Source organism: Bombus fervidus, chromosome 2 (genome assembly GCF_041682495.2).
Source record: "Bombus fervidus isolate BK054 chromosome 2, iyBomFerv1, whole genome shotgun sequence".
Taxonomy (NCBI): domain Eukaryota; kingdom Metazoa; phylum Arthropoda; class Insecta; order Hymenoptera; family Apidae; genus Bombus; species Bombus fervidus.
Genome location: NC_091518.1, coordinates 14,715,244 through 14,741,065, shown reverse-complemented (window position 1 = coordinate 14,741,065; position 25,822 = coordinate 14,715,244). Strand labels below are relative to the sequence as shown.

The 25,822-nt window shown below is 44.5% G+C and overlaps 2 protein-coding genes and 1 long non-coding RNA gene across 5 annotated transcripts in view; 2 read left to right on the top strand and 1 right to left on the bottom strand.

Annotated features, from left to right (window-relative positions):
* Positions 1-10,383, top strand: part of LOC139998149 (uncharacterized) — a 105,936-nt gene extending 95,553 nt beyond the window's left edge. For all 3 annotated transcript variants that reach the window (XR_011803189.1, XR_011803191.1, XR_011803190.1), the window contains exons 2-3: positions 9,781-9,946; positions 10,005-10,383. This is a non-coding gene — a long non-coding RNA (uncharacterized lncRNA). The remainder of the gene's footprint in view (positions 1-9,780; positions 9,947-10,004) is intronic.
* Positions 10,384-11,453: 1,070 nt separating this feature from the next.
* Positions 11,454-25,822, top strand: part of LOC139992983 (uncharacterized) — a 96,527-nt gene continuing 82,158 nt past the window's right edge. Inside the window, exon 1 of the mRNA XM_072014346.1 lies at positions 11,454-11,698. The gene's annotated coding sequence lies outside the window, so the exon portion shown is untranslated. The remainder of the gene's footprint in view (positions 11,699-25,822) is intronic.
* LOC141445959 (uncharacterized) lies at positions 16,161-16,503 on the bottom strand. The gene has a single exon (XM_074112207.1). The coding sequence runs from the start codon at positions 16,419-16,421 to the stop codon at positions 16,161-16,163; it is 261 nt and encodes an 86-aa protein (XP_073968308.1). The 5' UTR covers positions 16,422-16,503.

Genomic DNA, 25,822 nt, shown 5'->3' with positions numbered 1-25,822 from the left:
CCATTACCAACACGAGTCCTGGTAACGTCCCCCGAGAGATTCGAGCCAGTGATTTTGATAAGGGCGACACGCTTGTGAAGGATATAATGTATTTAATACGAGAGATCGGCCGGCCGATTAAATTTGAGCCTCTCCTGTTCGCGCGATCTCGCTCTCTCGCGATACCCACCGCGGCAGCTTTATCGCTAGACATATATATTAATTGTCCCAATTTTACGTCACGCTGAATTACAAACAGGCAAACAGGTTGCGATAACCATCGAGAAATATAAGATCGTCGGCTAAACGAATCTTAACGAGTCCTCGAAGCTCGCCCCTGGACGCTTCGCGTAATTAGCCGAATATTTACTCGAATATACTGGTAGCTCGTTTAGTTAAGAACAGCGACAAAAGTCACGACCGATCCCAACGTTGGACGATTTAATTTTCTCATCGGGTTTTATTTAATTAACCACGGTGTCGATTAACCTCGTGAAAGGTGCGCGGCCTAACAAAACGAACCTGGCTCCTGCCGTGCCAGCCTTAATAGGGTGGCAGAAGCTACCCCGACGCTTAATCTCCGCTGACGGTGATGATTAACGAGGCGCGAGCGATCAACGCTCGCGGTCGCACCGTTGCCACACCTGTCGCCTTCGAGCGTTCGCGGGGTTAAGTGGCAAGAACCCACGAGGCGCAACAATCTCGCATTTCTACGGGACCAAGGAGTAGATGCGAACACACGCGAAGATAAATAGACGTAAGACAATGGGGAGGGACCAGTGTTCTTGCGGCGTTCCCTGGGCGGAACACCGAGTTCACGTGCTCGGAAATTTGCATTCGTTCCACCCCTCGATTCGTTTATAAATCACTCGTCGACCGTGCCCTCGCTCGCGCCCTCCTCGCTGTCCACTGGATATTCCCTTGATATCGCCGCGAGAATTGAAATAACCGCTGATGAGATTTTGCTATTGATAATGGAAATATTGCGCGATACGTTGAAAAGAAAAATTCCAGTCCGTGATAGAATTTTTAAGGACATTAAGGGATCGTTACGTCGCGTATAGCCATTTTTCAAACTTACCTCTAAAAGCGACGAATCTTTCGTTATAAATTTAAGTATATCTGTCTTTTCTATTACTTATGCAAACGCTCACGCTAACCTCGCAGGAAAATTACATCTCTAATGAATTTCTATTGCCTTAACCCGAACTGCATCTGTATTTATCACTTCTGTTATTTCTTTGTCTAATCGCGCCATTCTTAGAAACGCATCCCTAATTACCTGATGATCACTGACCTTGCATACGCGTCCTGGAGCGATCAGAAGCAAGACACGCGAGGCCGTTCGAGTTTATCGCGATCGTACGAGCGGCGCGATTACAGCGTTAATGTAAAACACGCGCGGGGGCACGGCCAGGTATTAAAAGCGACGAGTATTATGCTCGGCGCAAGCGACGCTCGACGAACAAGTGGAGGAAGAAGCCGAAGCTTGCGCGGCACAGATGCTCACCGACTGTTCTATAATTTTATAGCGCTCACTTTTATCACAGTCTCTAATTAATGGCCTATAAATTATGTGCGGCGAGTCGTTAATGGTCGACGCACACACGACTCCCGCTTGTGTATGGTGGAGGAATCTCTTTCTCGCATACACGATTCTCTTGCTACGCGTGAGATTCGCTCGAGAAAATGTCCCCTGGTCGAATGACACGAACAATCGCGTTCCTGGTTCGACAGGTGTTTTACACTCGTAAATAATCGATTGTCAAATTGATATGGCGGCTGGACAAATTCGCGGAAGCGACTTTCTTGAACGACGATGGTAGAGACCATCGGTAGTATACATCGCGTAATGTAAATTGTCAATTGAAATCAATTCTTTATGCTCCACTAACGACACTGAATGTACAAATTGTTTCTTGTATTATTTTCGCATATTCTCGGACTGATGGGATTAGATAACCAAACTGAATTTTCTATAACGTAACGAACCCAATCGAAGATTCTAAAAGTCTCTTAAAACGCCCCCTAAATACATCGTGCAATTTCCCGTTTTAGTCATTTTACACGACCGAGCGACGCAATCGAAACGATACTTGGAGCTATCTGGACAGCAAACAACTCAAAACTCGTTCCATAACCGTCGCCATAACCGAAAACACAAACTTTAAAAAGCCTGGCCAAGGGTTCAACTGTGCGAAAGAAAGAGAAAGAGAAACGTGCGAGCGTATGTGGCTTCGGCATAGCCGCCACGACGTGCACGTACACGCACGCACATATACGAAATGGTACGTACGCGAAGAGAGAGGCTCATTGCCAAAGCATGCAGGCTTGTCTTGTACAATTTGCTCGAACATGTCCGTCGCGGTCGGAACGCTCGTTTGAACCGGTCGGGGAGCGTCCTCTCTTCCTCGACGAGATGAAGAGGATACACGGTGCCTCCTCACGGTCCCGTGGGATCGTGCACCGGCCAAATCCACGGTGTAAATTCCCCGAGTCACTCCTCTCGCCTCCTTCTGTCCCGCTTTCCCTCGTTTCAACCCTTCGATCCAGCTACCTCTCTTTTCCGTTCAGTCGAACGGACCGCGATAAATCTGTGCCACGTACCCTGCTCTACCATGGCCACGTTGAAAAGTAGAGATCGAGAGGCTGCTGATCGTAATCCCGTGTCGACCACGAAAAATCGCCCAAAGAAATCCCGGATTTTGACTCGACTACTCGTCGATTATCCTCATCGATGGGTGTTTATGGTGTCACCGAGGTTAAAAGCGATCTTGTCGAAAGATAAGATGCTACTATTGTGTCTTTGAAATGGGTCGGTCGTTTAAGGATACCTGTTGGCGAATAACTCGGTTCCATTGGAGTTTCGAAAAGAGGAGCGTGTGCCTGTGAATTTGCGGTTTCTATTTGTAAAACAAATGGTGTAGGATTAAGGAGCTTGACGATGTAATTAGCAATGCGCTCGGAGAAAACAATAAACGAGAAGATAAAAGACAAAGACGAAGATAATGAAGTTTCTCCGATAGATTTTACAGAGATTTGAAAGAAAGTGCTTCTAGTTCCGTTTGAGACATGTTCTATGCAGCTACGAGTTTCTTACCCACGGAATTCGATTCAATCGCATAATTAACGTATGGCGCGGAATGGATGCATACCCGACTCGTTATTAGAATAATTCCGTAGTGACGACTAATTAAAATACAATGCTCAGCAAGAATTCGTGATCGACGTTGGCGCGCTGACAGCTCCGGAAGCGGAATTCATCTGTCAAGATGATTAACAACGCGTTAATTAGGCGGACGAGACGCGGCTTATACGAGCTGCGTCGACTGTCGACAGAAAAATGCGACGAAGCAAAAAGCACGGAACGATGCGCGTTTAACGCGTGTGATTAACCTTCGATTCGATGCGGCTAATTTAGGAACGCTTCGTGTCGTTACTGAACGTTACTTCTTCTTGCTCTTATAGCTTTCATTGCGTAATCAATTAACGATTGATGTACAGTCCACACAGATTTGTAACATTATATGTTTCCTTCTCTTGAATATTCTCATTGTACTAATAGTGAAAGAAAAGAAACCATCTATTTTCCCAGCTCTCCATACTTTCTAAGAATTAACTTCAATAAATACCATTCTCATAGAATAATAAAGCAGAATCTTTGTTGCTCATATTAATCCCATGCAGCCAGGAAACAAAAGAATCGATGAATATCAATAATACCTCGCAACAAACGTTAAACAATGGCCAAAATTCTGCCTGTAATCGTGACAGGAGCGTTTTTCCAGCGAATGACCAGGAAACGACGGTCGATCTCGTGGAAACGATCCTTTCTAACTGTACAATCTTGTTGAGGTTATTATGACGAGTGTTCGAGTCCGATGATCAGCTTGCATGACGTGCGCGCGAAGACTGATGCTCGCGGCAACGTACACGGGATTGATTACCGCAGTCAATAACGCGGCTGTGTGTATCGATGAGAGCACGGGGAACGAGAGAACGTTAACAGGTCAATGAAATTATACCGTAACAAAGATTGATGCCGGTGTGATTGATGATTGATGATACGCCGGCTGTGTAAGTGGCAAAAAGCAGTTTCCACCTGATCAACGTAACTCCGTCCTATTTGTTCGTCTATCGTTACAATTTGTAATCCGACTTTTGTATGCGTGGAACGCCCACGCAACGAGCCGCAGACCGGAGATTCTCGTTGCAACGAACGAGAGAGACGAGTCCGTCAAAGCTGAGCATCGATTAGCCTTCATCCTTGCATTTTCAACGTCTAAATTGCTTAACCGGAGACCACTCCTACTCTTATTTATCAGAGTTATCGGTACGAGTGTCCATGTCGTCGAGTAAATGTATTGAAATATGAGTGACATTTGTTTGTGACATATTTGTTTAATTAAAACTCGACCTCCGTTTATACGCGATTAAAGTATGTACATACATAGTTAATATCACCTGCTGTGCAACTGCAAACTATTGGATCTGCAAGGTCAAACGCCGTCCTCGTCTCTAACGGACTACGCTTTAACTCCGTCCGTATATCGGCGTATTCCACCAAAAACTCGTCGATATTCTCGCGACACATCGTCAACGGAGAAGGAAAGGAAGAAAGAAGAGAAAAACGCAGAGAACGGGCGGCAAAAGGATAACGACGAGCATAGGCATGCCGAAAACTCATCGGGCCCCTTTGTAGCATCGAACTCGCGCCAGCGTATGCTCGTCCAAACCATCGGCCGGTGGTTCTCGCCGCGGAGGAGGACGACGGTTAGCGCGGTACTAATAAAAATAATTACGGTATCCGTCGTTGCTGCACGTCGTCCAAATCGAAATCTGATAAGGGAGTTAATAAATGCCGTAGCCGGACGCGGTGGACAAGCCACGTCGAGGGCCACCGGATCATCCGAGACGACTGTACCGTCGTCGTGGTCCTCTCTGTTCCGATGGCCACTGCGGAATGCGTCGTCTTCGGGCCCTAATGATTCCCGAACCTGGACCCACCAGGGACCCTGATGATATCTAGGACGGACAAACGTTTCTCGGGACCAGCGACAGGCAACCGGCTTTCTCTCTTTCACCATCGTGATCCTCGTGGTTAAAACCTCCCTGGCGTACTGTCGACGCCAACGTCGATCGGCGTGCAGCCTCGATAGAATTCTTTTGGAGTTAAGTGTTACTAATTTAGCGATTACGATATTAATCATCCTGCTACCGGTCCCCGAACCGACCATCCTACTCCTCTGGCTCTCTGTTCTCGTTGGATGAGTGGTGAGAGATGGATGATCGAGGAGATGTCGAAGAGCGATGACCACGGCTCTCGTTGATTTGCGTACCGCCGCGACTCACGCCGCAGAGAGGAGAGGTTAACGATTCGATAGTTCTGCTTGTAATTGGTGATTTGTAGAAGTGCTTCTAATGATGCTAGGCAAGACTGCGGAGATATGACTGACAGCAATTGACTTTAGAAAATCTTTGAGGGACTCGAGAATAAAGAAATTGATTTTTAAAGTTTGTCTTTGTGGTATAATGTTATCTATATAATTTGCCATTTCCTAAAAAGGAGTACCAAGGAAGTAACAAGGAAGATCGTCTTTCGGGTAATACCTTCGAGTATTTACCCCACAATTCCATCAAATTCTACGACTGATTCTTGGTTTTTCATACGCCATCTCCGGCGTTACGAGTCCCAGATGGTGTGGATCCCGTGATCGATCTAAATCTCGACTACCACGAGAGAACATACAAAAGCGGCCACCGTGCCAGAGGAAGGGGACACTCGTTTTCGTTTTAACGCCTTAGCGAGAAGGTGTTGGCGTCGCGCGTCGCACGCTCGATCTCTTCTTTTTTCTTTCTTTCTTCTTCCTTAACACGTTGGTTCGCGCGACAACCTTCCGCACGCCACTTCCTTTTCACGGCCGCGTGTGAATGCAGCCTAAAGCGAGCACGGTCCCTGGAGACGGCTCGATCTCACCGCATTGTCGTACGGTGGTCCCCTCGACTCGTCACCCCTCGACTACCTCCACCCTCTGTCCACCGTGACGCACGAACCGTGGGGGATGAATGTTCGAATCCGCTGGCCGAATGAATGGCGAAGTGATGTTTGTTTTGAGTGCAGGTTCTCGCGCTTTGTCTCAGCGGGAGCCGCCACAGTCGTTTTTCGACGAGCCCGCCTCTCGCCCTCTCGTTTCTTTTTCGTCCAGAACCTTCTCGCCTCTCATACTCTCCTTCACCTTTCTGCTCCTCTTCTGTTTCTTTCTCCCTTTATTCGATCGCTCTCTCTCTCTCTCTCTCTCTCTCTTTCTCTTTCTCTTTCTCGCCGATCAAGAAACACAGCCGCCACGAGACTTTTATGTGATAAGAAAAAGAGAAGGAAGCTAGTCTGTCCGCTCGCGGAATACCATACACACGGTGTGGGTGCGCCGAGTCTCGCGCACGCTCGTTTTAGAATTTCTTCCTCTTCTTTTTTCCTTTTCATTTTTTTTCTTCTGTTTTTTGCTGGTATTCTCTTGCTCGATCCAGTGTGCGATCAACGAATTCGATACTGGCAGTTATTCCGGACAAACGCCATTGTTCACCCTCGTGCAGAGTATGTATGCATTTCAGGAAAACAACGGACAATAACGTTCATTGGTCTATTCTGAAGCTTGCTTCTTTCTTTTACAAGGTTCGTCTCTCTCCTCGTTTTGTTCTGGATGGTACGCTTCTCGAACCGTTTGCGTTTCAATTTATACGATAAAATAGCTTGTGTGGCCATCTTTACCGATACGCAAAGAAGCATTATAAAGCGGTATCTCCGGTATACTCGGTCCATTCACACGTACGTCCTCTGTTCCTCTCATTCGCACTATCTCTCTAATTTACTCAGGTGACAAAAACGCCGACTTTTACTGGATTCGACTCTCCAACCGACTCGCTCGCTACTGTTTGCCTTTCGTTACGGGATTTCTTCAGCTTTCTCCTTCGTTAATAGCTTCCTCGGAACGTTTCGATGCTTTCAAAACTTTTCTTCTTTCTCTTTTTAGACGCGATTTCCATTGAACGCATCATGCCTGGGTAGTTGCAGTATAATAATTGAAACGTAAATATTACGTTTATACATTTTTTCTCTTAGAATTGTTATGATTCTTTTATAAATCGTATTTATAAATGTAACGTTATTGTTTGACTTTTTGAAATAGTAATAATGAAAATCCAAGAAAAATGCAGAAATGTAGAAATAGAAATCCAGCTTCGAAGACGGAGCTATAGTTTCGTGACTCTTAGCGTAATTAAGTCACAAACGTCGAAGTCAGGACGCGTTAGGCTGGTATTTACGAAGATCTTAAGGTGGCATCTCTTTGGTCCGAGTCCAAGATTGTTCCATGAATCATCACTTATCCGCTTTCCACGGTCACTTCGTCGCGCTATTCCTTAAATCCGACGGGAATCTCTTTCGGTGGCTGAAGATGTTCAGCCGCCTAATACTCAACCTGTACATTTCCATGCAAAGCGTTTCAAGCAGTCCTTGTTTGTTTCGGCGATTAAGATCCTCTTGGCTATCTTTGGAGATTACGCGACGCAGGCGCTCATCGTGCTCGAGTGTTTCATCGAATGCCATAAGAGGACTTGGTCACACAGATGCGAAGATGCGTCGTCTTTTTTCGGCTCGTTTAATAATCTTTCGACTGCTGGCAAATTCCATACGTTGCATAAATTTTCTTTCCAGATATTTAATTATCAAGAAGAATAGTATAATACATAAAAGAAGAACGTTGCATAATGCGAAAAGAATAGGATCTTAGACGAGTAGAATTATCGAATTTTTTTGTCACGCCAAGAAACGTTAAGTATAATTTAAATAGATTCTGTTCTCGACTTCAAAGCGAATAGAATTAAGAGCCTAATGTCAGCTAACAACTTGCAACATTTCAGCACGCGTATTCACTAGTCATGCAAGATAACTTGATGTTGGCCATGTAGGTTACCACGGCCTACGCAACGCGATACACAATATCCATCAGCTGTACACTTGCTCAACAATTAATTGCTTTCAATATTCTCGCATACAATAGAATTGAACAACGACTGGCTATAGACACGACCACGCGAAACGCTACATTATAACAGCAACAGCCTTCAATAACATTCATAGTATGTACGATAATATGTACTGGTATTAATATTAACAGCAATCCACGTCGAACAAAGACCCTCATTGTTTCAAAGTGTTTGCGTCGATCTCAAAAGTAGCGATCCCGGTAACGCTTGAACCACCTGCCAATTTTACTCTCAGCAAAAACTACAGTCCCAGGCACATCTTCACCTGCTCTTCATTTTGGTGTTCGGGGAATTTCTCAATGTACAAAAATTGTATCGTTCCAACGTAACTCTGATTCAGCAGGATCGCGATCTACGATGAAGATTTTCCGAGAATTGGAAACGAGCTTTCAATTACAGCTGCTACTACGTGTAACTGAAAAAGCAGAAGATGGGTAGACTTTAACTAAAATCCGCGTCGAAATGACACGCTCTAATTATCAGAGTAATAAAAATTGTACAGTTCATTAAACCATAATAACAAAGACAATCTCAACCAAAGTACCGATCAAATTCGGAAGATCTAATAATCAAGGGAAAGGGTCACCGAACGAGAAAATGGGATATGAAACACAGGAAGGAAGAGGAGGTAGGACTAGCGGCGTGATGCTGCGTCGAGTGCCCGGTAAATTACCGGCGTACGCTGAAGAATCCGAGCGTGGCTCGGGTAATTCCATGGACGGGCGAGGCGGTATCGGTGGGTCGCATCTCCATGACAAATACTGGCAGAACCTCGCGTGGACGCAGATCCTATCTGCATTTTATTCCAGCAGATAAATGGGCCCGCGTACAATGCCGCCTCGCTGCGCTTGATACGTGTACACGTGTACACGCGCTTTCGACGGAAAGCCATCGCGAGCCAATATTACGCGCGTACCAGCGCAACGCAAGAAATCGCGAACGATCCGCGTCGATCGAGCTCTTGTAAGGGTTCGTAACCGCTTCGGAAATCAACGCGCGTCTCCGCGCTTCTTCGCGTCGCTTCCGCTGAACCGATTGAATAGAAAGCAGCGTTCTTGCGTTTCGTCCGCTTGCTAGCCTTTCAAACATTCGCAATACTGTCGACAGCGACGAGCACGGTATGCTCACTTTTATTCTCCAGAGAATTCTCGATAAAGATTCTTCTGGTGCTAAGATAGAAGGGTCGTCGAGGAATCTTTCTTCCTGCTTCATACTGATTGACACCGAGCTTCTTTCCCGGTATGAATGTAGCCAGAGAAATATGAAGATTATGTTTTTGCTTAGAAATATAGCACAGAGATTATACAATACTATATAAGGGAATAGTGACACGAATTTATATATCAAAACTAAAGTAATGTGATTGATATCAGCTGATCAAGTTTAGCTGAAGTTACTGCGGTTAGTATTTTCACGAGGTATTAGTTAACACTGTATATAGATTTCAGTACAATAATCATACAAACAAAATAATTAGACCAAAGGAAATATGTTCTTAAGAAAACGATGTTTATAAGGAAGCTATCGAGTCTAAAATAGATCGCGCGTGAGCTTTTATTTTTGAAGAATTAATTTATATAATCGATAAGAAACACTCATCTTTCGATCAACCTTTTAAGAAAATAGCCAACAACAACTAGGAATATCCTTCATCTTCCTCGCTATCCTATTTCTGTACAATATAATCATTAAAGTCTCGAGCAATACATTAAGGTTTTATTATAATAACCATACCTATAAAGCGTATTTTATTTTCAGACAAACTACCCGTGTTATGAGCCTAGAAAGTGTGCAAGTGTTACCAAGTTTTCAACGATTTCCTCGTGTTCCGGAGACGCAACGACCAACAGGATGCAGCGAACGCGCGTAATAGCAGCGTCGACTTCCCATAGCCTCGCGCGCAGAACGATTTCTATAACACAACGTAACATATTCGCGCGGATAAATGGCGAACGCGTAATGACCGGCTTTCGGTGTAACAGAGGGACGCGGTGATACCAATCGCACGCAACGTCGTCTACACCGCCCTGATAGGAATCCAACGTAGCACGCTTTTACGTGCACGCAACGGACACCCCGTGAAATTAGTCTCTGCAGAATCGACGATGAAACGGTAATCTGCATGGACACGGGATAAATACCTTATCGTGCGTCCATCTATCTTTTCTACGCAGCGAAACGAGTATGGGAATGTTGCACGAGGGCAGCCGGTAAGTTGTTCTGATTTATACCACGTATCAAGATATTTCCACACAGGGGGTTTCCACGCAGGACACGTAACAAAGTCGATACGTTTTTGTGCGAGAAAGAGTTACATAAGTAAAATAATATCAATAAAACGTAGGATAAAGGAGAAGTCTGCTATACAAATAAATTGACAAACATGTATAATCCTTTCCTCTGTAAAACAAAAACCTTAGTTCCAAAATGCTGCACCAAAGCAAAAGTGTGCTAAAATTTCTGGTCGACCGGGTCGCAAAAATATTTGCAAATGCAATAGTCTAAAACCAAGGAAAGGTTAATACCAGGTAACTGGGGATGACAAACCATAAATTACTGTAACTGGAATAACCCGAGATCACGCGAAAGATCAGGCGGTTGCTCCTGTGCCAATGAAACGAGGCTCGTAGCGCATCACGAATCCTGAATATTTAAACAGCCAACGATAATCACCCCGGAAACGTGGTCGCGTAATTAAGACGTTCATGGCGGGCGGTGCAACGGCACCTTTTCCCCGAGTAATTTAAACTTGTTCTCGGTGAACCGGCAGCCGCGACAGTTGAGCGCAGATACGATCGAAACGGTACCGGTCTCCCTCCGACTCGAACGTCCGCCAATCCGTTACCAGCAAACCTAATTAATTCCGCCTCTTACCGGGGTTGGGCTAGTTCCCTTATCTGTCTCGATTAACGCGAAACGCGGCTTTATCAACGTGAAATTAATTCGTTCGTCGGAAACCAACCGCCTGATAGTCCTCTGCATACAAAGGGTCAAAGGTTCCGACTTTATCACCGGTGATCTACATGGATATCGGCGAATGTAAGCGGAAACAAAAGGGATAAAAGTTGTATGAAATTCAAAGCGGAAACATTGTAATAAACAAATGTACGTCTATATTTTTTATTACGGGGTATGTGCGGATTTTTTTATACGTGTTATGCTTCATATCGCGCGGTTTCTCACGGTCAAGTTCCTCTAATTACAATTATCTGTGGGAAACACGAAATCGACGGCATTACTTTGCTACGTGGAATATACAGCTTCGTTTGCGAAACGTGGTCGACGCGGCGCTCCGTGACGATCATTTGCATCTTCTGCATAGAATTCTCCATTTTACGAGCGATAGATACCTTGCACGTAAACGATAAAGTACATATACGATAAAAAGAATGAAGGTTTACTTAAGAACCCACCTTATTGTCTCTTTGCAAATAAAAACCTCGTGCGTCAAATCATTGACACTCCTACACCAAGTAAGAAGCAAGCTCCACCTGGCACACGAATCGATCAAATGATTTCTCCAGTACCCAATACTAATTCACACCCGTTATACGGTCTCAGAAGCTCGGATGGCGTCTGCAAACAGTGAGGAGAGTTAAAAGGATACTCGCGACTGGCGGAAAAAGGTTCCGAAGAACGCATACGCGTGGAATTTCGCGTTATCGTCGAAGATGAGGTACGTGCTGATTACCGAGCTGCTTACACCTTCCTGTATGCCCGTGGCTCTTCTTTCTGTCTGCTTCTCTCTCTTTCTCGCGCGCGCGCGCCTCCCGCGAAATTACAACGACGCGCTGTGTTCCTTGCGCGAGCACGGAGGCAGAGGGTCGTAGGGGCAGCGGACGCAAGGAATCGAAGGTGAAATTACACCAGCGAACTACGCGCCTCGGCGTACTTAGAGTTTTACTGATTGCAAGACATAAAATGTAATTGCTAGGTGGCCCTAGAAGAAGCACACTGCAAACCTTTCGCCGAGGTTTTAATAGGATTCTCGTGAAACCCGACTATCGACCGATTCGAATCCGGTTTACAGGGTCCCGCGGAAACGCATTATGACATTCTTACCCGAGTTCCTCAGCTTCTTCCTCTTCTCGCATTTTTTCCTACGCGAGAGAACTGTTAGTCCTTCTTTAATACGATTCGACGATCCACGACGGCGATTATTTCACACTCACGAGGACAGACTGCATCTTTCGACACGCTTGTTGTCCAGTTCTTTTCCTCTCTGCCTAAGCCGGTTACAGCGTTCATTAGCGGCTCAGTCTGGTCCATTAAGATCGATTATCTCGATACATAGAAATCCACACTCTATTTGGATGAGATTGCAAAAGCAACGCCCGCTTCCCGTGGCTCTTTCGCCTTGAATCCGATCGTTCGCCCCTACTATACGCGTAGGATATGTGTAGCCTGCAGGAACGTAGTCCCCCTAGCTGGAACTCCTTTGGGAACTCCGCTGATGGGCATTCGCGCGCAGGCCGGTGTTGGGAAGACAAATCGCGAGTCCCGTAATTTCTGTCGATCAAGGTCACGCGCCTCGCCACGCGTAATATACGATCCTGAATCGATCGGACCGGGATTTTACTCGGAATCGATTTGAATGAAACACGGACCGCCTTGTGACAGAGGCAGCTGGTCCGCCGTGGCGGTGGCTGGTCGGTCCAATTAGCCTCTAGAATCGAGGGAGGTACCGGAGGAAGAATCGAAAGGAAGAACCCGGAGAAGAACCAAAGAAGAAACTCGCCTCTAAAAGTCGAATCCACAAACCAAAGGAAAAGACAACGTGGAGGCTTTTAGCTCGCGCTGCACGCTTACGGTGCTTCACACTTTATTTATCTACATCTCTGTTGCGCGGCGATGCGCTTTCAGTGCATGGGCTCGGTTGGCAACCTACTTACGTATATGGCGCACCGGGGTGCAAATTATGCATGTTGCAAGTAGCCTTTGCTCGACCCGCGTGTCTTTTTATTGCTCGGAATATTTTAAACGCCACATCGAGCCCGGTCCATGTAAATATATGGAGATGCGGGGTGCTACAGAGAAGCAAGTTCGCGATTGCGCCGCGCGAATATGGTGTCCATTATCGCTCTAAATTGTGGCCTTCTGAAATCCAGGTGTCGTACACCTTTAACGAGATCGTGAACGTGTTTCTACAAGAATTTTTTATTCACTCTCGGTCGTTATGATAACGTAAACGAAATATTATAAACGTAAATTTTTCAAAAAAATTCCTACGCAGACATAAATATTATAGATTTTCACTCGATAAAATGAAAATACGAGAACAAAATACATAGTAGGGATATCCCACCTAATTCCACTGAAAGAATTTCTCCACTTTCACACGGTCCCTCTCTCTTTCTCTCTCACTCTCTCCTAAAAAATCCAGAACTTGGTTCACTGTTGGCCAAAAACTCGATTCGCTTCGCAACGCATCGAAGCTCGTACACGTTGACTCGCGCGCGCCAGTCGTGCCAAAGGAGAACGTATGCGGTCGGGCGGACATTAGCGTGGCACCGGCATAAATTTGTACGCGGCCGATACACCCCGTGCACCATCCTCTGTGTCCCTCTGGCTCTTCCTGTTTCTGCCGCCTCGTACGGAGCTTGGTACGCGGCGAAGGCAGACGCATAAGTCTTCCGTCTGGCCGCGAGGACACCGTATAGGATCGCGGCCGAACATTTTCCGTGCGCGATAGGCGGCAGCCCGCAACAGAAACGGCTCGCTTTCACGGGACGCAACCGCGTTTCTGTTTTCTGAGGTTGTTAAGCACGCATTTGGTTTCGACGACGACGCTGCGCGGCCAGCCAACGCATAAATACGTGTAGGCAGCGCGTGTTAACGGAGGCGGGGCGCGTTTCGACCGCTCCGTGAGCCTCGAATAGTTTTCGTGTTTTCCCGTTCCACCGCAGGCGACCGTTCCTTGTAATGGCCGGAATAAATCTTCCGTACGACTCTTCTCGCGTCTAGTAATTGGCCCCATGGAATTCTCCGTATCGTGTAAACATTGCATTTTCCGGTGACCTCCTTACTTTCAGCGTGCTATCTATTTTCATCGTAAAATATAAAGTATAAATCGATATAAGGATTAAGAATTTTTGTTCACATAGAGAATATTAGGACGTGGTATATTAAAAGTGCACGTAGTAGGATCATCAGATTTTCTGTTTTTGTATGATTTTAAGTATTATTCGTAAATTGGAAAGCAGACGTTCCACTGATGTTACGCTATATTCGGAGACAATTCATTGCCATCAAAATTATTATTTCTTCACCGCTCTCTCTTCATACCATATCGCTATATCCCATGAATTCTTCCACATTTCTCAATCTACCTCGACTACACAACTTGTCGCCAGCGATCTAAGCGGTTGTTCTCACCGCAATGTTGTCCGGCGTATACTGGCGCGGCGATGAAACTTATGAAAGGGGCCGAAATTCTCGAAAAGATGGTTATCAGCCGGGCCGTTTCGCAATAAGAGAACGAGTGTCCGTGGAACGTGTAACTTCCCGACAGTCGTATGTATCTTGGGAGAGCTGGCCACGACGCAGCTACGCCGCACAACGTCAGGGACGAGATTTAGAGGCCGCGACGGCGGACAATGCACGACACCTGCAGCACCTCGAAAAAGAAGAGCGTAGATCGGGGGGAAGAGAGATAGAAGACGAAAGGGATAGGGCAAGGAGAAAGAAGAAAAAGGAGGAACGAGTCTCACGAGCTAGGCGAGGAAAAAGGAAGAGGAGAGAGGATTCGTCTGGAAGCAGAGGCAGTAGCGTGGTTCGCCTATGTGTACCGAGGCAAGGAGAACGGAAACTGGTACCGGTAGCGCAGCGGGATAAACTCGAGAGACGTCTTAAAAGGTCCTTAACATACGTACCGGGAGGGACGAGCTACATCGTTCCGGTGCGGGAGCACGATGCATGAAAAAATGCTTATTCAACAAAGGGACACAAATCAAACAACAGTGGAACGTGGACGTCTTCCACATTGTTGCAAAGTGCCGACAACGACGCTCCTCCTTGTCAACTATGTAATTCTTATACTCGCCAGAGTAGGGTCTCGTGACGGTATTTCTAGATTATCGTAGATAGAATGACCCACTGTTACCGAAGTAGCGTCCCATACGGGGAAAGGATGTCTAGGACGAGACTACGCGTCTAAGGTAACAATACCTCAGCCCACATGCTCTACTTAACTCTTCCAACTCCTCTTCTCGCTCCTGTGCGCCTTCAAACTCGAACGGTCGATCGAAGATTCCCAGGAACGGTGGCTAGTCTAGCAGCGTTCGGTCATGCGATCCTTCGAATACTCGGTCGGTTCGACGAAACGGCCGCCTCCGTGGGACGCTCGTTCGGCGGAAAATCAATTATACAGCCAATGGTCGGGACTGATCTCGCGATCTTCTTGTTTTCTCTACTCCCGAAATGACTTTCGGTAGCTTAGAACCCCCGCTGACGGAGCACGCGGTGAACTGCGAGATCAGCCCCGGAGCAGAACTGCTCCGAAAAGGAAAAAAAGAGACAAAAGAAATTAAACAGGAAGAATAAGAAAAGGGGAGAGGATGAAGAAAGACGAAGAGGTAGAACCACGTTTTGCGGTGTAGCAAGTTTTTTATCAAGATATTAATTGAACGCCCAATTATATCTTACGTGGCGAGGCATAAATTCATAACTTTTAGGCTCGCAGTTAAAAGGAACCAATTACCGGAACGATGGTCGTATTCCTGGCTTGAAAACTGACCATCCCAAGAAACCGCCCTGGCAAAATAATTCTTGCGATTATATATATATATTACGATTTCTTTGCTGGCGTTGAAAGACATTACAACATCCCTTTCACCCTTTCCGACGATAGATAGAATATGTTTGGTTCCAATCGTATGCTCCAGCATTGAAGAGGGTCACGGAGGAAAAAAGAAGCATCGCAAAGTCCGATGCAATTAGTATCGTAATGACAGTCTGAGTATGCGGAACAACCGACAGGTCAAAACAATTATTCAATTAGCAGATAAATAATTATACGCTTCTGGTTAGGTTCGTTTGTGCTCAACGATTAACATTTTATTAGTAGAATGGAATGCTGGATATGATTTTTCATTCGGAATGTCGTGATTAAAGATACATATATGTGTGTGTGTGTTTGATCACGAACTGTCTTCGGACGAAACGTCATAATCGCTGTCGTCGCTGAAATGTGGTTCTTTAATGTTGTGCGTGATAGAGCCAGGTTTGTCTGTTGCCAAGATATAGGTGCCGCGAGGAGTTTTCTTGATGCGTCCTAGAGAAACTCCTGCCTTCAGAACCTCCATTACTAGGTAGCCAGCTCGCGCTTGGGTAATCTTCATATTCTTCAACACATAATGCACGATACTCTCGAACGTGGCACCCTCCACGAACCCGTTCATCTCGTAAGCGTTCCAGTTCCCGGACACCTGCGGGAACGGGTTCGTTTCAGTTCCATTTCTCAGTCATTCGCCTTTTATCCTTTTACTTAATTGTAAATGTTGAGGTTATCAGATGTATGTGAATACAAAGGAACGCGTGGATAAATTGTAAGGTAGAAAAAATATATTTTAAATACTGAAGTTTAAATGCAAATCGGAATATAATTGAACTGATCCAGATCCACACGCTAGCAGTGTTACCCTATGACTGAAAACTCTGAAGCCATCGTCGCCTGTTTACAGTTTATGGTTTACCTTCGACGCAGTCTTTTGTCTATACGCTGTCGATGACTTCGGTGCTTGGAAAAACTAAAAGACCAGATGTAGAGTTTTCTTAGAAGTGATAACCAAAAGATATAGTAATGAATTTTTATGAGGCTTATAAAATATATAATGATTGCAATAATGTATAATTTACAAAACACTGTTCCTTCTCATAGTATAATCTTAGCAACTCTCGAGAATTCCATTTGTCTCGCAAGGACAATGATGGACTTCTAAAGAAGAGCCGAAGGTAGATATCGCCAAATACGAATCACGCGAATCTACCCTCCCTTAACAGAGGCAATATCGTTCTTATTGCTCGCATATTACTCTCGTAATTGAGACGTGGTTCCTGTCGTGCAGTCGCGCACGCAATTTCAACAACTCGACCATCATCCAAAACATGCGGTGACACGCGACGGAGGGAGATGTCATGCGAAAAAAATATCCTTGGAAGCAAGGGGACGAAAGAAATGTCGTCGAGGATGTGGTTACCAGCCGCAAGGACGATAATTAAGAATATCGTGGATTCTGGGAGATCGTTCAACACAAATTGCGTGAGATTGAAGCGAGGAAATCGACTTCCATTACGAATTGCAGCTAAACTAATTGCTTTCAATTATTTACTTGGAAAAAGGACAATGGAAACTAATTTTAAAGTAAACAACAATTTTTTACAGCAATAAGGTTCACAGAAATTTCACTATACACGATTTTATTTTTGTATGAAAAAGTTATCAACTGAACTGTATCCTTATGGGAACATTAAGGACTCAACAAAATGGAGTCTTGCGAACTCACTTTCTCGGTGACGAGGATTCTCTAGAGACGTAAGGTTTGGTTGACGGTCAACGACGAAGTAGAGTTTTTCATCGGATGGTATGGAAGCAGGTGATTCGTCGGCTTAATTGAAGGGCGCCCAGTGTGCTTCGGTAACGTGTAATTATCAGGTAGAACGAGCTCGAGAATGTGGCGGTCGAGGCGAGAATAGAGACATTATTCCACTGCTATTTTACTCCATCTTTTCCCGTCTGTTTCTTCAAGGTGAATAGAAGGTGGGGTTACCAGATCGCCTGTCCCACTTTACCCTCCCTCGTTTTAATCTCTTTCTTCCGTTTCACGTTGTTGGATGTAACACCGGTTCTCAGGAAGCCAACTAAGAATATTTCGATAGTATAGTCTCCATTTTACTGACATATGAAAATTCCCAGAATTGTTAGTCCAAGAAAAATCTTTGAAACCTTAAAGTGGGAAGAAACTAGGAATCTACTGCATGTTCGATTATATTCCTATTTTGGAAGTAGAAATTTTAATATTTAGGGGCGAGGAAGATTAACGAGATACAAACTGTTTTAATATTTCTTCAAACTCACTTTCCCCTAATTTCCAAAACACGTGTCCGACATCCGATCGAATTTACGATCCTTCTACCTAATCCAATAACAGTAAACACAGCCATTTAAAATACCAGTTTCAGGGAAGAAAGAATCAACCAACCTGAAGCACAGTCATCTGGCAAATGAAAGGGGTTTCTAGGTCATAAGATTGATCAGTCGGTTCCCTTTTTCCCATCCAAATAGCTTGCTCCGTTTTCAACCAACTAGTTCGAGTAGAACGGTTCGAGAGAACGTCGATTTCACGGTAGATGGTGAGGTTTAGCGTCGAATCGAGACGATCACTCGCGATTCCCAAAGACAAACGATACATGGGCGACGGTGTTCGCTTGGATGCCACGATTAAAAGCGTCTAGTGACTCGCGGAGGCGCGAATGACTCGAGATACGGGCGAAGATAAGATCGCCGATCTCGTGGGCGAGAGCAACTCGATGGTGAAACAGAGGGAAACGCGCGGGAGGGAACGTGTCTTTATTCTCCGCGCGGTTTGTACCGCCGAAACGAACGAATTCATTTTTACGCCGACAGAAACATTCCCCCATCGTGGAACGAGCAACTTCCCGTGAGTGTTGCTTCGTGTTTTTCAAGCGTCCAACGGTATTGTACGAGCGGTATTTGAGGGAATACCTTGGGAGTTGGTGGAACCGGTTCGCGGTAACGAGTGGAAAAATTACACACACATTATACGATGTAAGAGTTGTCAAGATTGTAAAAGAGACATTAAGCAGCCATATATTATGTATTTTGAATCTCATTAAGTAACCGTTTAAAATGGTATTACTTACAATTGTTTCTAAGTAATATTAGCGTTTGTAATTCTTAGATTATTTATGTAATTTAAGTTATAAAATTGTCTTTTGTGTGCGGTGTATTGGCGCGTCGAATATTAAGCGTGTCTGAGCTTCTGTTCAACGTGCAAGCAACGGGTTTAAACGCCCGCGGTGCCCTTTTCCCATTCGCGAGCTGTCCGCTTCGGAGGAATCTCCCCATCTCCTAAGGCTCGTCACGCGACGAAAACGAGGACCGAGACCAATTAACCCATCACCGCTGCTAATTGCCTTGACACGGGGTAAGTAGACGCTCCGTGGAAGCCGACTTCTGTATACGGACTATACGTTTCGTTCAAAGATACCAATCAACAGAGTTAATTAGATAGCCAGAAGATGTACTCGCCTCGTACTACATACTTCAATTTGCTCCATTTCGTTATACGTCACTAAGTATGTTTTCAAACTTCTACGGACTCTATCGTAACTAAGATGTCGGTATATAATGAAAGAAATTACGAAGGTAAATAACTATTATAAGAAACAAAAATGGCAATTAATAAAATAAAATTTGCTAATAGATTTCAAATCGAAGTAGAACGAAAACACGCAAGTACGTTCCCGCCTACGCTCACGTTACCAGCAGCGTTTCTTTCGTGTAACACAGGTCGCATTGGAAACACAGACAGAACGTATGGACAGATAAAACGGCGCGTTCACCGCGGCGCTAACAAATTGCTATTACATTCGTTATGTCAAACGCTGAGCACGTGGTCGGGTCGCAAAAGCGGTAACGCGGGCGAGAAAGCGTGGCACATGAACGACCACGCGAACGCGTCACTCCGGATACCTGTACGTGTAAAATACCCGTGGCCGGAGGCCCGTTGATCCCTCCCAAGTGCACGATAGTCGCGGTCAACCATATAGTCATGGGCTATTACCGTAACACCGTCGGTTCTACAATCCTCGAGAGAAAGGCCGTGCACGGAAGATAGAGTCATTATGTCGGAGGGATAACTTTCCACCTGCGCCGCATAACTCGTCCAGGTAAACACCTGTGCGAGAACCAAACTTCTCGAATTCGTCGAAATACGCCATTCCACTACCAAGCCAATCCTTCTGCATCTTCATCGTGGTGAACGAAAGAATCCCCCGTTGGCGAAATGAGAATTCGAGAGCGGTGTAAATCATCGAAACGTTAACATAATCTCGATCGTTTGCGAAGACGTAAGAGAGAAGAAGAGAAAGAAGCCCAAAGCTTCTTGTGGTTTGGCTCTGGCCGGGGAAGCGGCGAGAAAAAAGCACCGAACGGATTGGCCCTTATCTTCCTGCCGATTTATGGGGCCGAAGACCTTTATCGTATCATCGTCGTCATGCAATTTCGCTGTCACGATACGACCGGGCTAAGTTTTAAGGCTCGTAATTACACCTATAAAGTACACGCGTCGGAGGGATTTGAGCGTAGCTGGCCTGCTCGTTTTCGTAGCGAAAACGCTCCTCATACCAACCCCAAAGACGCTACATTGTGCTCGACTAATAAACGTCAGCCTTACGTGCAGGTGCACGGAATTTCGCCGTGTGTCTCTCAAGGGAATCCTTAAGCCTGAGATACTATACGTTACGACGCTGACGACGAGACCATCCTCGGATATAGTAAAAGTCCCAGCTTTTCGGAACTAATGAACATAAACTCGATAACTTTAAGAATACTTCTAATCTTTCGCCCTTTATTTCTCACACACGAATAGGGATATTAAATATTCTATATTCCTTTTATGGCGCAATTTTGCGGTATCAGAATTTCTTATGCGTAGACAAAGATCATAACCGATCATGGACGTCTGAAAAATCGATAAGGAACAGTTACAGTCGAATGCATCGAACGATTACACTGGTATTTTCCATTGGCTACGTTTCCTCGCGTTTTAATGTTATATCGCTGATAGCCGTCGTTCTTTTTTCGGATTATTATTACCATCTAAAGACTGCTTTCACGCAGACCATACGATACTATGGAATTACGCGCCGCTCTTTGCCCTTTCCATCTCCGATCCGGTGCCTGCTTACGGTGACTGCCGGTTGGCGCCATCTCCAACTTTGTCGGCGTTAATGTAACAACACACCATCTCCTCGTCTTCCTCGCGAAGGTTGGTACCTTCGAACGATCGAACAGTTGGAATAAAGTCATCAAACGAACAATGGACGGTCGGTGGTAAACACGTACGACGATTAGAATAACTTTGTGTATAAATAAATATAAGACGCATAATAAATTGGTGTCCCGACCGTCGAATTTTTGTAAACTACAGCTATGATTAACAATGTCTAATATCTAGATCCAAACAAGTGACGGATAATTTATTGTGGAGATAATGATCCCATACATATGAATTAAATATAGTATTTGGATCGATTTCTGAAAAAACAGGTACCGTTCCGAAGACAAATGGTATTACTATAGATTACAGCTATTTAAATACCAAACGCACGAATATAGAATTGCTGGAAATAGGTCAATTAGTCACAGCCAGTCGTAGCGATCGATCCTTCTTCCACGTAATTGTCATACGTGCGAGAACGTGCAACAAGATCTCGCAAATCGGAAGCATTTCGTTAAATTGCACGAGTTTCGTTCTTGTACGACGCTGTCTATCTACCATATGCTAAATCATAGTGATTATGGTATGATGTATTCGCTGGAAATGAGTTCAGTAGGCCTGGCGTAAAAGAACGACGTTGCATGTAAAATGATGATAAGGCACGCGCATACACGTTCCTCGAATGGAACACTTCCGACTATCGTCGCAGCCAAGACCACGGGAAGAAAGCAATTCTCAGCAAAACGAGGGTATTAAGGAATAACGATGAAATATCTTTTTCATGACGAATTAATTTGCTATTTCTTTTTTTAGGTTAGTACGCTTATGAATTTCCCTCTTTATCATTAGAATACGTGGAGGGCGAGGCGAGAAGACGAAAGATAAAAAAGAAATTAAACTTAATACCGTGACAAATAATACGCATTCATTGTGAGAGGAATATTAAAATAATAATAAAATTAACTATTTTATTTAATTACGAATATGCGATAAAAGATAGAATTAGTGATAATTGATCGAATTAAAATGAATTGAGAGATGCGATGATTGAAATTAACATGTTTGGAAAATTTACTCGAATCGACATAAATTCCCAAACAAATCGCCACTATTATACTAACGCTCCTATCGCTCGTTTAGCGAGCGAATGGCAATAAAATCGTCGTGATCGTTTACGAACCCACGAGTTTACAAAGTTCTAGCACCGACAACGAGTCGCGTAATTATACACACCGACTACGAGCAATATCACCGGATATCGCCGATCACGTACAAATGCGCGCATTCTTCGAATGTTCTATACGTGAACGTGTACAATTAATTTCATCGATTTGCCCTTTAATATTCTACATCGATCCAGAAATCGATCTGAAACAAGATTCCCTGGAAAATAGAGAATTCTCAACTACAAAGTACAGGATTTCTTAAGACAGGTTCTTTGGAACGTCGCAACGAGGATAACTGAATTGGACCGCCAAGACGTAAGCCTCATTACGCGCTGCCGGCGCTTCTGTTTCCCCCCTTTCTCCTTCCTTCGTTCTTCCCGTTCTTTCCATTACCACGATCGTGGCTGGCTAATAATAATTATGCTAGGAATAGAGATTTTTCGCGAGTAAAACCGGTCGTCACTGGGTATTCAACGATGGTGTACAGAGAAGGGAGAGGATCGTCGGTAGCGCTGCTATCAAATCTGACAAATAACACTACGCATGGACATAATTCTTGGCGATGTTTGCAGACGCCATCCTGGGTAAAGTTCAAGAGGGTTAGTTACTGGTTACTACGTTTTCCTCGACAAATGGCGATTGGAAGGAACAGTGACTGACTAAAGAATGAATGTTATTACGATAGTTAACCTAGGAATAAAATATCCATGATTGCTTTAAACATTCTTAGAGAGTACGATTCTCAATAATAGAATTCATCTTTCATCGGTTGAATGGAATAGTCAGATAGAATGAAATAATTGTATACAAGTAGGATTCTGTTCTTTCGAATGTTTGAGTTGGTATCTGATTAAGTGAACACCCGCCGATTACATACATTTATTTGAGTGAGCAATCACGAGTAATGAGTGGAATCAGCGAAATTTTATTGTACTAAGTATTTGCCTTCTGACGGATTCAAATATGTTAAAATTTCTACACGTGTCATAAACATAGACGTTGAGATTATTTTAATTTCGTACTCCAACGAGATAATTCTAATTTTACTACTCGCACGGTTCTCGAACCTTACAGCCATTTCATAATAGCTGAGTACATAAAACTACGGTAACATCGTACTATCGTCAATGGAAAAGACGCATAAGCAAAGAAGTGCGAAGCACGAGAAGAAATAGAAAAAGAGGACGAGCGACCGCGTAGCCTCGTAACCGAGAGGAACGTAAGAAAGGAAGGGAGGCCACCCTGCTCGAGGATTACCATAAACACTCGACTCGGTCGTGCATGCACGTTAGTGCACCACTAGCAAATACACGTGTAAATCCCATGTTTCAGCTCTTATTCCACCTTCTCCACCTCCACTGGCGTCCTCCGCTTTCACCTCCGCCGTGTCGTCGCGGCCCTCTCGTCCTGGCTAGGCCGACTTCCCTTCGATCCCCTACTTCTCTCCCCTTAGTCGCATCTTTCATGCCCTTTCCTTGGTCCTCGATCCGCCGAGCCACCTCGTAGTGCTCGTGCCGATGCACGAACGAATCGGCAAAAACAAGCTCCGGTATATCGCGGTCGCGTGACTTTCATGCTCGCCCAACCATCTTCGTCTCTCTCCCTTTCTTTCAACTTCCCAATACTGTGCTCTAGTGTTCACCAGATCTGGCCCAGTGCCGTATATTCCTATCCCGAACCAATTTTTCCTATTGTTATCCGCTTGAGAAGAAAGTCGAGGATATTTTTTCTTTATTTTATCCCTCAATTATCGTTATTCGTAACATAATTTTGTCGAGTGGAAAGGAGTCGCAAATCTTTAACGTATCGATCAGTCTAAATCGGGCTCTCGTTAAAAATCAGTCTACTTCAATTTCCATAAACGCAGAATAGAATAGCGCGGTTGGTTGTCATTTAAGCGGAGTACGTAAATCAATACAATTCTATGGTGGCGTCAAAGCAAACCGAGCTACTTGGCTTACCAACACTGATCATCGAGTTGAGGAAGAAAAGAATGGCATCGAAATGTCAGTGATCCTTGGCAAAAGTTGCGTTAGCAGCTCGGCGCAGCCGCGTTCCGTCTATTGGATTCAAAGCAGAGGCCTGTTTACCATATATTTTCCAGGGAAAGCATTGTCAGCTCGGAAACGGGAGAATACAAAAGCGCACGATGAAAGATAGCCGGTGGGGCCCCGAACGGGTGAAACGCCATTACGCGTGCACCGTGAACGGGACATTAAGGCAGGCGAAATGAATGTTCTCTCCGCGGAACGTTCGATCCACCGCATAAATAACCGCATGTGCGCGCGAGAGCCCGTGTGCGCACCACTGCGGCTGGTTTTCTCGTTAAAGAAGCGTAGCTACGCTACTGTGTCGCACCGCGCCGCGGTAGGTTTCCTAGATCTGGAACAAACGATCGGCAGGAATCGCGCGCGAGCCTTTCCTTCTTACGGACACGATATCTGTTTCTTTGGCTGACCGAGCTAGCGCGAGTAAAGTCGCGTTTGCATTAGATAACATTTTATCAATGGATTTGATCGGATAAATTGTTAAAAATCATCCTTTCAAACTAAATTTTAATCAAGTCATAATTGCTTCTGGTCGTTCAACTCGAAGCTAACTTTTTGTCTACGTTTAATAGAACAAGTTCAGGATATCAATTCCGGTTGTCTGTGCGGAATATAAAATAATAGTTTGGAGATAATTGAAACAGTAGATTCCTTTAAGATGAAACCTACTACAAATCAGTACAAACGCGAACTTTTCTTCCATCACGTAAAGTATTTGCAGACCGTTATATTTACGACATGTTTTATAGACATATTATATTAGATTCAAGTATCGCGTAGTTTAACCAAGAGTCGGTCAATGTATACGCAGCTTAAACCAACAACCGCCTGTTTCACGGAATTCCGCTAGCGACTACTTAGGTGTATAGTGGTTGGCGAGTGAAACGACAAAGCGGATCGCGTAGAAAGTGAAATAAAACGCGACACCGGTTTGGATTCAACCGCGATTAAACGATCTCTGGCCACACCTGACCGATTTGTCCGCAGGCTGTTTAATCGTTGCAATTAACACCTGTGCAACGAGCCATTTATCGGCTTATCGATTGCGCGCACAGAACAAGCTTGTGCTTTGCTCCCACGAATCCTCGCATCGCAATCTTGCGAACGTTGCTCGACATCCGGTAGATTATCTAGGAGAACATGGAAGATGTTTATATAATGAGATGTTTGCGAATACATTGGTTATCTTAGTTAGATTATGTGAAGCGATTCAAACAAAACAGATTGTACGAGTGTGTCTTTCGTTTGGAAAAGTATGCAGATATTATACGTATGACAATCTACTTTGAATTAGGATCGGATGTAAGCACTCGTTTATTCGGGGAATGATAGCGTAAGTCGTGAGAAATTATTTAACATCGCGAATATTTAAGAAAGAATTTTATATTAACGGAAGAGTATCCGATCTAGAGAAATAAGATAAATGATTGATAACAATAAAATGATTGAAAAATATTCAACGTTCTCGTTTCTGTACGAGTACATATTAGTATATTAAATTGTCATATCAATTTGCTTGCCTTAAATTGGAATCGCTAGAAATAATTGTGTCGACTAAAATAAACGAACAAATGTATGTACTTATTTTATTAAAACGATGATCGTATTCTATTAAAGATACAAA